We start from the raw sequence: 16443 nt of genomic DNA on the forward strand, positions 1-16443 counted from the left end.
GTATCAGAAAAAAAATCTGTAGAGACGAAGTACCCAAACATACTACTGCTGTAAATGGCAAGGTAAAATACATACATAAAAGTCCCAGTCCCAGTCAGCAGATCCCTTGAAATTTTAGATCAAGAGTAAGGTTAAAATAATACTACTAATAAAAGGTTTTTTTAAAAATGGCTATGCAAATGAAGATTAGAGGTTATATCCCAACTTGGCATTAAAGGTCACCACCCTGCTATGCAGGAAATTAATCTCCAGATGATTTTGTTCTATTACAAGATTCCCTTTGTTTGTTGCCTGAAACCCCCACACCCTGGATGAAGACCAGATCACGGATTAAGCAGGAAAAAGGAAGGGCTTTCAGTGACCTAAAGCAAGCTTTTCTGAGAAACTTGGGAGGGACAGACCACAAAAGCAACATAGGGAAGAGAGGAGGAACCGAGAGAGGGCAAAGTTGGAAAAGAAAGCACATGGGCTTAATTTCGGGGTGAGGGGTTTTTTTTTCAGCCAAAGGCACAAATACTGACACTGCACCATGAGGGACAACAAATAAAAGAAAGTAAGAAAATATATATTAGACAAGATATACTTAATGCTGAAACACAGCAGGAAACAGTGCTTCCAATCCTATAGGAAAATGACCCTAAAAGACACAGGTAATACTGCTCAGGCTGGATATTTTCCATGGATGAGAACATACAACAGAAGGGACAGATTGCTTACTGATTTGGCATGTATCAATATATATATAACTACACACTGCCTGCTCTGAGTGCTAAGAGGGAAAAGAGATGCTTTAATCCCATCCCAGAAGGAAGGGAGCCACGCTAAAGCCTCACCAGTTAGGTGCAACTCTTGTAACTCAACACTTAGCAACATTTCCCCAAAGACCCACCAGGAGCCGACAGGTTGCAACAGCCTCGATCCAATTATTTCCTCTGACTGGAGTATCAGGAGAGGTTCTAGCAAACAAGGGGACAAACTTTATGTCTGAGGTCATGAAACAGCGGTATTGAATACTATGTATAAAAAGTATTAAAACCTATGCCACATCCTCCTCAAACAGATGGCCTTTCAGAAAGATTTAATCAGACATTGAAATGCATGCTGCGAATACTCATTACTAGCACAGGATCAGGCTGGGACAAGTGGCCAGCACTGACGTTACTGCCTACAGGGAATTACTGCAGGCATAAACAGAATTGTCAGTGTTTCAGCTTCTCTATGGATGACAAGTACAGGGTCCCCTTGCCATCACAGAGGAGGCCTGGGAGGGTAAAAGAAAAATTAATGAGAGGTAGGCCAGGTCTAGCTTACAAGGGAGAAGCAAGAGACCCAGACCTGCACAAGGAACAACAACCTTCTTTCTTTTTTTTTTTTCTTTTTTTATGGCTTCCTCTGTTTTTCACCTGTACTGGCCAAGCCACAGCAAAGCTCAGTGACACCAACTACTGTTTGATGGATTTCACCTTCAAATCATGAGTTCTTGTCCTTCTTATGTTTATGGACACAAACCAGAACTGTGACCACCATCTCTCCTTCAGCATCAACAACAGAAAGAACAGGATATGATCACAACACCCAGCACACAGAAGGAGATGGAAGCTGAACTAATAGTTTCTCTGGAAAAGGCAGATTTGCCATTTAATTCTTCTCTCCTCCAGTTTTTCAGGGAATTTTCACTGCAAATGTTATTTGAAAAAGTCCTTACACTATCTTTTGGCCTGGATTTTTGATAAACAATATTTTAAGTGACTGCTTTTACCACATAAACATAATTTTAAAAAGTCATTAAAACCCTTGACATTACCAACAGCTGAGCATGTGGGTTTATTTATTTTTACACTGGGTGAAAAAGCCTTTATTTAATGCTAAAAAAAAACCACCCTTCTCAATTAAAGATGTTTCTCATATGCTGTAGATCAGCAAAGCCAAACGTCCATACTCACTTCCTGCGCTGGCTGGTGAAAATAGGAGGAAAATGAATGCAAGGTTTATTGATAGAACTGTTTATGTCCTTCCTCCCTATGATTCTGAAGGCATCCTGTTGGCCAAATGACTTCCTGTGAAGTAATGCTGCTATAGGGCACATCTGAACCTCCCCAGTTCTGCCCAGTGAGGGGTAAAGATACCTTCTTTTTTGAAGGCCATCTGAAGTACCTCTTCCACTCACCTTTTAACAAGTGAGGTTAGCTTTTTCTCCAAAGATAACCACGTTTTTCTGTCCAGTCTGTAAGATCATTCCTGGCAACTCCATATACCCAAAAACTTCACCGATCTAGTCAGTATGAACATCCTGGTTCTTTGATTTCATTTCTATCCTTCGATGTAAGTCTATGCTCTTGCCAACCGAAGCATGTGAGCAGTGCTCCAAGAAATCAATGAGATTGCTTGCCCGCATGAGGGAGCCTAAACCGTGCCTGTGGTAAGAAGTGAGATATCAGGTAGGGGATGCTGCTCCTGAAGAACTGAAGATAAACAGCAGTGGCTGAAAAAGGCTAAACAGGAGCGTAGCTAGATGGAGATATTGGGGAAAGCATCACAGATGTCAGATTATTTTATCATGGCTGCTGCAGGGCTTGCTGGATTGGGGTAAATAATATATACATTATACCACCTGCCTGTTCCTTGCCTTGGATCTATAAAGTATTCTGATGTTTAACAGAGGAAGCAGTAGGAATGGTGTGATAATGTCAAAGGGCAAGTAATAGCAAGCAAATCTAGAATGTGGTGGCCAGCAGCAGGTAATCAAGCAGACGTTTGCTATCCCTTCGTGTCAGCAGTGCTTGCACTCTGCCACACTCACAGTTGTGCTGGGCCACAGAGCTGGGACCAGATGCAGAAGCAATGCAAAACTCTCTCTGCTTCTTCATCACCACACCTCACGGAGGTGAGAAAGTCACCATTCTCCTTACTTATTCTGTCCTTGATCTCTTTTCAGCAGAGAGACTGCGGAACTGTATTACCTGATGAAAGCACCTCAGCCAGGCACGTCAGCCCAAGCCTGAAACCAAAAGATCCTGTTTTGTAGGCCTGCAATTAATCTTTGCAAAGATAACAACACACTGCCCAAAGAATTTGAACTAGTGACCAAAAGTAACAAGGACTTCAAGTTCATCTCTCTCTGAGGACTCAAGGCCTTGCTGTGTTTAAATGCCTGCTTAAAAAAACCCTCAGGAAGTTATAAAATTCATTAAAAAATTCACCCTTTAAAAAAAAAAGAGAGAGATTTTTCTTCAAATTTGGGAAGGAAAGAACGCAACTTTGAAGGCAAGCACTAATGGCTTGATTTTCAAAAGCTGCTGAATAGCTAAAACTCCTTTTAACATAATGCTGCTTTTCATCCTGTTAGACTCACTGCACACTGCCCAAGCACAGAAACCAGATTTAATGTTCAGAAGATTTTTAATATATTCCAGAGGAACTAAATCTTCTCCTTAAAACAGCAGAGATACAGGTTTGCAATTTGGGCTCAGACCCCATATTTAGCACAGATTTATTTATTTATTTATTTAATCCTTAAGGCAGATTTGCTGTTCTTGAAAACACACTTCACTTTCCTCCTGACAAAGGCAGCAGATAAGAATATGATCAAACTGTGAGAACAGCCTCGTGGAGCAGCATCCCTCCTGCAGACTTCGCAAAACAAAAGGACCAGGCTGATCTGTGTTTTACTGACTTTATTAATCAATAAAAACAGATAATTTAATATTGCCACGCACTATGTATCCTTAAACAGACACCACCTTCTTTTAAATATAAACAGGTTTTGCTTAGTTTTCTACAATGGCAGGAAAACTGCACAGTATTAGAAAGTGTCTAATCCTCCCATCTGCCGTTTCCTTAGAAAAATATTTACTTTTAAACATCTGCACTGCATTTTCCACAGTTCAAACACGCACATAGCTCCTGGAATGTACATAGCATTTAGCAAATTTTTAACTAAGTTTTCTTAGTAATTGTATAGTTTTCCCTTGACAAGGAGAGGATCAGACTTTTTCAGGAGGATTACCTCTGCTCAACTAATTTCAAGCAGTTCTTGAATAAAATAGTTCATTAGTTCAAGAAAAGGAAAAACTCGAGGGAACAGCTGGGGAAGGAAGAGAAAAGAACAGAGTGCCACATAATTAGGTTTTCAGATTGTCCCTTATCCTGCAGAATGCAGGTACACACACACGTCCCTCTTCCCCTTAAGTAAAGCACTTAGGGAAGCTCATCGCATGTTGTTCCTTGGGAATCAGTGTTCCAGAGATTAAAGTTGTAACCAGGCCATCGTTTCCCAGAAAGATATTAAAAGATACCACTTCATTAAAGCACGTTACTACAGCAGTGAAAGGGCAGTTACCTCCCCCTCACAAGCATTTCTCAAAACTCAGCTCAGTTTCCTGACATATCAGCCCTTTTTAGGCCTTCATGGGTGACGCTGCAATAACCAAGTTCTACCCAGCAGGAACCACTTGTACCTGCCCAGGCATGTGGACTTGTATCTACCAAGGACTGGGCATAGTATCAGTCAGGAATAAGAACAAGAAGTGAAAAAAAAATGGAGAAGGATGTTGTAATTGTTTTCACTGGCAGTTGCTGACCAGAGGACAACCTCTTTTGTTTCAGACCTAGCACAATAAACAGCATTCCAGTGCCATACCAACCCTTGGGAGGTCAAGTCATCTACATGGCTGAAAGCACCAGGGCTTCTCTGTGGCTTAACACCACATGGCACAAGAGCAGAACTTCTCCCATCACAGAATGGTAGAATCACCAAGGTTGCAAAAGACCTCTAAGATCATCCAGTCCAACTGTCCACCCACCAGCAATAGTTCCCACTAACCATGTCCCTCAGTACAACATCTGCTTGTTCCTTGAACACCTCCAGGGAAAGTGACTCCACCACCTCCCTGGGCAGTCTGGTCAGCAGCTGACCATTCTCGGAGAAGAAGTATTTACTAATGTCCAACCATCGTTTGTCTGCTCCAGACATACAGCAAAAGCATTCAGGCAGCCCATAGATATCCAGCTAGATTGATTGAACTGCCAACTGAGATGTCAGTGAATACAGTTGTGGTGATACTTCTCTGTGCCTCGTCTCCCTCTCATTTCAAAACAGCTTGAGACCACTAAGAAACAGCTGATCAGCATCAGAAACATCATAAGGTCACTATCTTCCTAGCATGGATCACTGACCTTGTATTATGCATTCACAGCAGACACTATGACTGGAAAAATTAAGAGACACTGGAAGAATGTGTTGCAACCTAGAGAAAAGAAGGCTGTGGGATGACCTCATTGCAGCCTTTCAATACCCAAAGGGAGCCTACAAACAGGAAGGGAATCGATTATTTGAAAGGGTAGATAACAGCAGGACAAGGGGAAATGGTTTTGAGTTGAGGGAGGGGAGATTTAGGTTGGATGTCAGGGGGAAGTTCTTTACTGTGAGAGTGGTGAGGTGCTGGAACAGGCTGCCCAGAGAGGTTATGGATACCCTGTCCCTGGAGATGTTCAAGGCCAGGTTGGATGGGGCCCTGGGCAGCCTGGTCTAATGCTGAACGTGGAGGTAGGTGGGTGGCCCTGCATGTGGTGGGGGGGTTGGAAATTCATGATCCTTGAGGTCCCTTCCAGCCCTGGCCATTCTGTGATTATGCAAACCTCCTTGAATTCTCCAGTTCTCCTTTACAACAGTGTACATACTTCGAAAACTGAATTTTCCTGCATATCTGTTGTGATCCTCAAAAATCAACACTTTGCAATATCATTAAATTGTTACATTCCCAACGTTATTCCTATGGGATAAAAATGAAATTCTGGCCTTTCTTCTGTTGAGGAAGGTCACTTTCATCCCACAGTGTTAGGGGTTGTAATTTCGAGCACCATGAAAGACTTCATGTAGATAAGATCATTTATAACAGACTAGCATGTCAAGAACCAAGCAACAACTTAACAGAAGAAAAAAAACCAAACATGAACAATGATTTGCCTATCAGATTATTAAATGAACATCTATCAAACTATCACTTATCAAAATAAACAAACGTTCTACCCACCCTGTTTCTGGAAGCATTTTGCCTAAGGGAAAGATTTAAACCTGGGCAGACAATCAGAGTAAGATATTTGAACCCTTAAATCCTACTGGAGTCTTTAAAGTAGATGTTAAGTGGTGCATTAAATTTGTGCAGCTTCTTCTGAGCAGGGTGAATTCGCTCTCCTATAAACAGTGCAAAAAGCTTTATACAATAATTTGAATCAATGAATAAATGTAATACATTAAAATTTCTGAAGTACGATGACTAAATGTTTTTGTACATAATCCAAATGAGTGGACTATCCAGGACTGAAATTATTTGACTGACCACAGAAATACAATATATAATTAAAATGACATCTGCAGCACTAACTGATGGAATGAGAAAAAGTGACATCACAGATCTCATATGAGCTGCAAGCATATTATTAGATCTAAACCTGGCTGTAAAATTACTATCTGCCTGTAGGATTATCTTTAGGCATTTAGAAGTATTGTTTCATTTACTGATGGAACATGGATGATAACAAGCTGACTGCCTGTCACATCATTTTTTGGCCTTTTTTTATTCTTTGTTCATGTTCACAGCAGATGAGAGGAAGACAAGCTTCAGTTGAATCACTTTCAAGGAGCTTTTTCATTGTTTTACTGTTTTACAGTATGTTTCAAATGTTTTTTTTTTCTCCCCCAGGAGATAAAAACAAAAACATTTTTAATGGTGATAAAATCAATGAGAAGTAAAAGATGGGCACAGTGTAACATCTAGGAATATGGCAATCTAAGGAATTTCCACTGATCTAATGCAGCACAAGGAGACCGTAAGATTTTGCTTACAGCTCTCATTATTAGCATAAGAAACCAGTAGCTACTGGTTGTATCATGGGATCATTAAAATTCAATGCCAAAACTGCTATTGATTTCAGTGGCTATCTTTCATCATGCTATACCTAGGGCACAGGTCATAATTATTCTTCAACCACAGGGCTACCTGGGACACCTAATCTCTTTAGATTACATTCCTACACTGAATTGGACAGCAGTTGTATTTTGATCCACTTCACATTTCGTTTTTAAGTCTTTGGCAAATTATTGTCTTTCCTTGTAACAAAACTTGTGCTCCACCGACTTCAAATCCAAGAGTGGATAATAAGGCAGTTGGTGAAGATAGGAAATAAAGGAAGCTTCAAACTTTTCAGTCACTTTTGAAAGCCGCATTAATGATTCTTGAACTGCACAGGGGATTTAAATATGCTCTCAGAAAGCTGGCCCTAAGAGTCTGACTAACTCTTAGCACTTGAAACTGTTCCCATATGACAACTTTGCAAATTAGGTAGAAGTCCAGGAGCAGGTGGGATCACTGCCAGTCATGGACTTTTGCATATACTGTTAAGGTAAACATGGACCTTGTACTTTCCATGCTGTCCTGATACTGGACTACTACTGTCTTATGTTATCCTGAGCTGGAAGAGACCCACAAGGATTATCAAGTCCAACTCCTGGCTCCACACAGCAACACACAAAATTCAAATCCTATGGCTGAGAGCTTTGCACCTCCCAGTATCCCTTCCAACACAATCTTAAACCCCTCTGCAAACCACTTAAACCACTGAAAGCTGCAAACAAATTGCATACAGAGAGAATGACTCCTGCGTGTCTCTAGAAACTCATTTTTCTTTTCTTTCTGTCCTAAACACAATCACCTGTTGTCCTTTATCTGGGCAGTCTGCAGTTTGAGAATGACCATCTCTAATATAAAAAAGAATTTAGTCCCTGACTGATGTTTTCAGTGTTACTGACACAGAAATACATTCTACTAATACACAACACTAATACACACACAGTTAATACATTAACTAAATCTGACTCAAAACTCTCCATACGTACAGTTCCATAAATGGGCTATTAAAAGCTCCCACTGGATCTATGCACTAGAAATGAAGTGTCTGCAACAAGCTTACACACATCACCCATGTTTCTGAATCATGAAATATTTATGACTACTCAGCAGCGCACACAAACTTTTGGATGGAAAGAAGGGTGGAAAAGACGTAAAGGCTAACAGGGGGAAAGGACTTAGAGAGATGAGCTGGACGAAAGATAGGAAGCATGGGATGATCAAGCACAAGAAACACATGAGAATTCACTACAAAGAGTGTCAAAGAAAAAGAGCAGAACACGCAACACAGTACAAAGCAGTAATATTTTTGAAGTACAATTTGATTTTTAAATGTGCCCTAGATACAACATTGCGTAAATTAAAATCTATGCTCTCCTGCAAGGTGACAGCTGTGGGGCTAAGCTGTGAGAAGTTGGGATGATCCGATCCATCCTTACCTGTGCTGTTATTCTCATCAGAATTGCTGTTCATTTCAAAGTGGAAAGAAACATCTCCTTTATTTCAGTATTAGAAGCTTCTTGATAGGTATGCTATGGCATATTTCCAGTCAACTGATACGCAACGCTTGTCTCTGTTTCGTTTACTATGGAATTCTATTTTATATTCTTTGTTTCTCATTACACATCCATAATTAAGTGGTTAACTTGTTTTTTTTAGGCAAATTACATGCACTCTGCAGCAAAGAATGGCCAAAAAGGAAAAGAAGATCTCAACAACTTTCATATTCCAAAATTGAAGCACACACTAGGTTCAAAATATTTCATACATCATAAATAGAGAGAACTTTATTAAAATGTCTGTGCCTTCAGATACTTCACAACAGTGATTAACACAACAAAAATCAGAACTGCCTTATGTCTAAATGAAAGAGATGGGTAACGGCTGATTTGTTACTAATACACATCAATTGTTTTACATACTAAGTAGAATGTACTAGTTTTCTCTTTAGCCATAGCAATACAAAATGTCTGCTCTTAAACAGACATGTGGGTTCTCTTTTCCCAGTTTCAGAAGCAGTAAAAACTGCCAGAGGAATATGTAAAACCCTTGTCACCTGCTAGATAATGACAGGATTGAATCATTCTGTAGGGCCTCTTCCCTTTCTCATTTTATTAAGCAAAGCCTAATGACTCCCGACTAAGATGAGAAAAAAATCTACATGACGAATCTCCTTCCTTCCTGGATCCAGAAACTGGGTTGGAAAGTCATCCCAGATCCAACATTCACTGCATCTTTATTTGAACAGAAATACTGAGAGAAGCAGCCTTTTCTGTAATGTCTTAACAGTTCTGCATCAGCACTAAGCCTGGATGATGGTACATGAAGCTAAAAATGAAGAAAATCCTCACTAAATTGCTTTGAATGTTCAAACAGACTGAGTTCCCTTTTTCAGCTGAGGCTCGTGCCACTTCCAGTTTTTGCTCAAAGCATTTGTTTATCCATAAATTTGTCATAAAAATGGCCTTACCTCAGCTGCATCTTGCTGGTCTCTGAAGACAATTGCATTTTTTATAGTTTGAATAAAAAATCCATTCAGTTCCTTTTGTTTCTTGTTTGGCAGAATCCGAAGCAATGGGATCATTATGAATGGGAAAGAAACTGTAAGAGATTTTTACGAAAGAAAACACTGAAGTAGAGTGTAAAAGCATGTAGTACCCCCCTCCTTTCATTAATATTACAAATCTCATCAACTGGGATGCGTTATTTTTGTGAAAGCTGTTTTTTTCTACTTTCTCTCCCTTCCACTCCTGTATGTCAGCACAGCACTTCCTTTTACAATTTCCATTTTGGCTGTGACTTCTCTGCTTGAACAGATGCCCACCAAGCTTGCCCTGACTTGCAAGTCTTCCATAATGCTTCCAGATTTCAGTTCAGCTTCCTGATGCCACAGAGCCAATACAACAAAGGGAGGAATAATTTTCCTTGCCTATGCAAATAATTACACACAGGAGGTGGGGGATCTTGACTTAGCCTAGGAGATTCTGGCACTGATGCATGCAACTGTGTGGTAGTCATTCCCATTTACAGCTTTTCAATGCTTGGGCATTGGTTTACTGCACTCTGCACTCCTTTGCTTTTCAAAGTGGATCAAAGATTCTTAAGATAGAAAGTTACTACAAGGATGGTCTCCAGTCCATCACCTTTAGAGTCAGGTGCTAGACACCAGAGTGCAGTCCTGTACTAAAACAGACCTGTAATTAACTCATGAACAGTTTAAAACTGAGAGGAAAAAAAAAGTCATCAGAAACCCCCTGCTGCCAAAAGCATAACACAGTTTTCAAATTAAGTCTTTTTTGTTTGTTTGTTTGTTTTGTTTTGTTTTGTTTTAATGGAGGACCCAGTATTAGAAACTAGAAACAAATCTCTGTCCCTTCAGAAATTAGTCACAAATCCCACTTTGCAACCAGGTTAAACATTAACCTCAGGACATTTTGGATGCACAGTTCCAGAAGGAAACAGTTCATGTGCTGCTAGTACAGGTGCAATCTGTAATGCCAGTAGGATCAGATGGGCACAGGAAGCTTTGCCACCGCAGTACCTGACACTACTGTGAACAGGTCTAGATAGCAATACTGTAATAACCTTATCAATATTAAATACGTTGCAGCTTCTTCAGCCCCACTTCTCACTGCCCTACTGTTCCAGATCTGGAGCTAAATTATTCTGTACCATATTGTTGCATTCCCAATCTATCCATGTGAAAATAAACTGATTCTCTTAAAGACAACCTATGCTGGCACTTAACCATCCTTATCCTTTACAGCATCAGCTAGGCTACTTCTATTTATTTGAATGAGAATTTAAAGGACTCATGTTATCTGTTTATGCTCATCTACCTCTCTCCTGGTTATTAGTCCACTGCTGTTTATGGGTGGGATTTCAGCCTCTCTACCAAGTAATGTGGATGCACAAAAGCTTTGTTCTCAGGCTTCCAAGGGCCACACATAATTTATAAAATATGTATTAGGTAACAGTTACTCTGTTTTAATACAGAAGTATAGCCCACAGGCTATCGGTCCCAGAAATGTTCCACTCAAATCAGGATGAAGCATTGCTTTTTGTGACTCAGTTTCTGGAGGAAGTTACATTAACCATGACAGGAGTTGTAGATCATACTATGATAATCTAAAGGATATACTTGGGCTGTGGGTTGAATTCTGAACACATCTGAAATAAGTCTGCAATACATCTTCCTGCTCCTGCTTGAGCTTCTTTTGCATGAATGATTTTCAGAAAATAACCATAAAGAACTAGACAAAGGTGGACTATACTTACGGATTAGAAAAAGAAGAGGCTTAAACAAAGACATTTCAAAGAATGTTCTGCAATTCTTAACAAAGGGGTCATCAGGGTTCTTCTGAGAATCCACCTCAGTACCAAAAGCTACACTACCAACAACATCCAAAGTAAAGCAGTTGTAACACCTGCATTGAGAATAATAAACCATTAGCTGTAAGTTACATACTCATTAATATATCGATCCCATAAACACCATGTAACATCGATTTTAGTCTCTGATTTTCTTTTTGTTTTTAGATTTGAGTTTTAACAGATGTTTCCATCATTCTGACATATGCCAGTACTTACTAATAACAATCACTTCTTCTAAATCAAAATGCTTTCCTGTAGCTCAATAATTTTACTAATAATTTATTTTTAAAAATCAAGTGTTTTTGTTATTATCTAGAAATCTAATGTGGAAATTCATAACCAGTGTTTGTAGTTTGCAAAAGAGAAAATTTCTTTCTCACTTAAAAATGCAGAAACATCTCATACCAGTTCAGTTCTAGAACATTTCTGAACATTCTGAACATTCATAACATTCATAACAGTTCTGAACTGTTAGTCACAAGACTTCTGGACTAGCTGGGTTACTGTGTTGAGGCCAATGGAATGAAGTTCAACAAGACCAAGTGTTGGGTCCTTCACTTTGTCCACAACAACCCCAGGGAATGCTACAGGCTTGGGGCAGAGCGGTTGGAAGACTGCATGGAGGAAAAGGACCTGGGGGCATTGGTTGACACTCGGCTGAACATGAGCCAGCAGTGTGCCCTAATGGCCAAGAAGGCCAGTGGCATCCTGGCTTGTATAAGAAATAACATTGCTAGCAGGAGCAGGGAGGTGATCATTCCCATGTACTCAGCTAAGGAGAGACTGCATCTCAAGTATTACATTCAGTCTAGGGCCCCTCACTACCACAAGAAAGATGTCTGGAGTGTCCAGACAAGGGCAATGCAGCTGATGAGGGATCTGAAGCACAAAGGTACTGGGATTGTTTAGTCTGGAAAAAAGGAGGTTCAGGGGAAACCTTACCACTAGAACAGCTAAAACTACCCGAAGGGAGGTTGTGGTGAGGTAAGGGTCAGCCTTTTCTCCCATGTAACTAGTGATAAGATGAGAAGGGAGGTGAGGGTTGGATATTAGGAAAAAATTATTCTCCAAAAGTGACCATTAAACGATGGAACAGGCTGCCCAGAGTGGTGGTGGAGTCACTGTCCCTGGAGATGTTCAAGAAATATATGGATGTGGTACTGAGCGACATGGTTTAGTAGGGAAATATTGGTGCCAAGTAGTCAATTGGACTAGATGATCTTGGAGGCTTTTTCTAACCTTGGTGATTCTATGATTCAGTGAAAAGGTCCTTAAGTACAATTTCCTATTAAGGATTTCTTTCTTGTTATTGATAGCTCCCTTCTAATACAAAATCCCAGTCAAAACCAAAAGGAACTGACATCACATGAAACCCATAATTCTTCAGAGGAGAAGCAAACTTTTTAAGAGCTACAAGTGATGTGTAGACCTTGGCATCAACACTTTAGAACTTACTGAATCCTTCCCCACATATCTGACCATTCATCAAGCTTTTTTTCTAATGAGCATTAGCGCATATAGTAACTTGAGATAATGAACTGCAAATGTGATTCTTCCGATCTGTTTGCAATTGAGTGTTTTGCTATAGTTTTTCTGTGACTGTTCTTTACTACAAAATGCTAATATCAAATTCTTCTGGTGTCTTAACCCAAGTGAGCGCGAATTAGAAAAAGACAGGACTAGGGCCCAGTATATTCCATGTATATACCATGAAGCAGAATACCTCTAACTACAATACTTGGACCACAGCTATTCTGAGGACTCTAAGGCAAATGTGGAAGGAAAAAAATGCTATGAAGTTAAGTAACAACTTTAGATTTTCACCTCTTACACACACACTAAATGTACTATTGAATATTGAAATATTAAAAGAGAGATTCCACAATAAAATAGTTTCAGATGTATTCAATCACTTATCTCACAAAGTTTAAACATTACATTTTGAGTTGTTGACAAAACACAAAATGGCTAAAGAGAACTAACATACAGAAGACAACAGATTGCAAATAGAGTACCTACAACCAAAAAATAGCTCCCAAGACAGAGAGAATCACATCTATATATGTCAGACTGGCTGAAATGGAAGTATGATAAAACAACTGGAAGATCATATTTTCAGATGGCCCACATCACTCATTTCGACTTTACAAAAGTGCCTCTTGAGAGGTGAAACCCCATCATGGATCAATAGCTAGAAAACTAGGCAAAGAAAAAGGACAAATGCAAAAAAGGGAAAAACCCAGGAGGACTGAAAAGTTCAATTTTAATCAAAGCACTATGGTAAGCGCAATGTATCTCCAAGTTTCATAGTAACTCCTTAGATGTATAATATAAAGAGATCTTTGTACACACACAGGCACTTGCATACATACATACACATGTACTGTGCAGGGGATGGATAAATAGTGGCTAAATATTCATTCCTTTAGATGAAAAAAATTATTTGCACTACTCCAGGTTGGGGGAAGTCATGAGGAACTTCAGAAGATGGTGATCAACCTAGCAAATGATGTGTAGGTAAAACAGTGCCTAACAGAAAGGATGTACTTGAACTATGCATACATCATACAGATGCCTTAAAAAAACTGTGGCTGCTCAGAGAAGAGGGTAGAAAGTACTGAGGGAAGATCCCTGCTGAAAAAGCAACAAAAAATAAGATAATACAATCATAAATGCATAACAAATAGGAGAAAGTACAGTACAGAAAATATTAAAGTGTCATTTTATAAACTAGTGGTGCATTCTAATCTGGAGTACCAATCTCATTGTTTCACAAAAGGCTAGCATGCCATTAGACAGGGTTAGGAGGAATGTGGCAAAAATGATTAAGCGCTCAAGAAATCTCATACAAAAAAAGCATGAAAGTAATGGAACAGAAGGATTTGATACTAGGTCAATTCCTATATTTGTACATTATTGGCAGAAAGTAGACGGTAGTCGAACAGGGACTGGTGCAACTTTTCTTTCTGCTTCCAGATGGTAAAACTTCATTAAACAACAACTGGAAATACTGTAGATGCTTTCCCAAAATTACTTTTAAAGCATGCAGTGTCTCCCCCCAAGGAAGAAAAGGCATCTGTATTACACATCCTTTGTTCTGTGATTTCCACTTATAAAAGCAAGAGAAAAAAAAAAAAACTTCTGTTATGCATACAGTAGGTGAATGTTTACAATAATTGTTGAATTTCTGATACTGACTTTTTTTTAAAACCTGGTATTAGTTTCTGGTATGTTGAACGTACCTTTGGATATCAAAAGCTCTGCCAGAATCTGCATAGACTTTCAAGTTACTCAGCAAGACATCACAGGCCTGGTTTATTAGTGGTACCATCTAGAAAGGAACACATTCCATTATGAATATTGTTAAAAATTGTGAAAAATAAAAACAATTTAAAAATCAATTATTCTAAGTTAGTCTTATCCAGTAGACGGCATAAAGTTCTTTGGTTCTTCCACAGGTGCGGTCAGGCACTTTTGCACAGGTAAGATAAAATGCTGGGATTACCTGTTAAAAGTAATCCTACATATTATAGGAAAACCATTCTCCAGCCTGGGGCCTGAACTCAAGAGGCCCTGATGCATATTTGACCTTTAATTCTTGTCCACCTATGGCTATATACCTAGATAGTCTTCTTTTTTTTAAATAATTCCCTGTCCCATCTGATGATCTACCATGATCCATATTTACAGTACACTGTATTTAGGTAACATACACTCCAGATCAGCAGGAATAACGTTTTCTATGGTTCCATAGTCTTATAAAGATATCACGACCAGAGGCCCAGCATTTCCATTCCCCTATCCCTCAGTCTGAGGAATTTAAGGCACACATCGGGAAAAGACCATGCATATCACTACAGTTTCATGAAGAAAAAGTACAGCTGTTACACCCAAGAAAAGGGTTGCCTTGAGTGGCTAGCAGTTCTTTCAGTCACTGGCACATGATGGTCAGGTAGAACTAACCCACAGCCTGCTATAGCTGACAGTGAAATATTCTCTTCATGGAAACCAGACACAGGCAACCACCAAGATTTCCTTAAAGTCTCTCTTTAACTCTTTACATATATAAGGCATCAGACACTTGCCTTGATTACACATTCAGGAGGGGCAGAGGAAGGAGGCTGACTGCTACTTTGAGAGAGGGAATAGCAGCAATCCAGCCATTATCCCAACAACACTACCTACCATGACTCTTTCTCCACAGGCTGCTGAGAGATCCTCCTACAATTTAGTACCCCAGCCTTGCCTCAGTTATGCCAAGCACTAGCAGACATATGCACAGCAAACCATCTTTTCCTTCCTGAGCAACCTCCTTCAACATACGGATGTCAACAAACATGAGAACACACTTGTCCTACTACTCTGACATTCTTGTTACCGAAAAAGACTTACTGCAGCCTCTCAGCACAATCCAAAAGCTCTGCAGGCTGCCCAGCCAAGTCCATTTTGCTTGGCACTTCTACCTCTGTGAAACTGGCATAACACTTTGTGTGCAGGCACACTGCCATCCTAACACATGGGCAAGACTATACGCAGTCAAAAGGCCAACGTGGGAGCATCCAATGTGTTTTCCGAAGGCAGAAGTCTCAGTTAAGAATGTATTGAGCAGCTCTCAAGGTCTCATATCTATACAGGACAGCGCAGATTGTTGCTATTTCAGTTCAAAGCTGGATTGATTTGGGCTGTGCAACAGGAGTCTCACAAAACAATTTTGAAGCCAGGTTAGTATTCTGTAAAAGCAGCTGGTATGTATCTGCGAGGTGTGCACCATGTTATAAAGTTTTCTGCCCTTTTTGCTTTCAAAAGAAGGTCCCCTGCAGTGAGCTTCTTCTCAAATGGTTCATCAAAATTAACACATTTCTGTTCAACACACTGAACCAGGGCGAAATGCCTTATATTCTCTGGGTCCAGACCTGCCAATGAATTGAGCCAGTCAAGGAGAACAAAATGAAAATCCATATTTTAACAGGTACGATGTTTTCTAAACAGATGGTAATCATTTCAGATTTTTCTTTTATTGCCTTATTTTCTCTTTTCTTCAGCACATCACCAGACTTGAAACCACCCAGCTGGCTGCTATTGCTTTCCAACAGCTGGCAGACATGGTCAGGGCATGTATTCCTGGCCAGGGCACCTCACAGCACGTCTGAACTTCCCACATTCT

The 16443-nt window shown here is 39.8% G+C and overlaps 1 protein-coding gene across 7 annotated transcripts in view; it reads right to left on the reverse strand.

Annotated features, from left to right (window-relative positions):
* TBXAS1 (thromboxane A synthase 1) overlaps nucleotides 1–16443 on the reverse strand; it is a 234721-nt gene that overhangs the window by 83126 nt on the left and 135152 nt on the right. For all 7 annotated transcript variants that reach the window (XM_042837930.1, XM_042837931.1, XM_042837927.1 and 4 more), the window contains 3 exons: nucleotides 14522–14610; nucleotides 11184–11332; nucleotides 9376–9506 (listed from right to left, as the gene is read on the reverse strand). In XM_042837930.1, the coding sequence (XP_042693864.1) occupies nucleotides 9376–9506; nucleotides 11184–11332; nucleotides 14522–14610 (369 nt within the window). The remainder of the gene's footprint in view (nucleotides 1–9375; nucleotides 9507–11183; nucleotides 11333–14521; nucleotides 14611–16443) is intronic.

The sequence above is a fragment of the Centrocercus urophasianus genome, unplaced genomic scaffold (assembly GCF_019232065.1).
Source record: "Centrocercus urophasianus isolate 14NV4802_14NV808 unplaced genomic scaffold, USGS_Curo_1.0 seq_73, whole genome shotgun sequence".
NCBI lineage: Eukaryota > Metazoa > Chordata > Aves > Galliformes > Phasianidae > Centrocercus > Centrocercus urophasianus.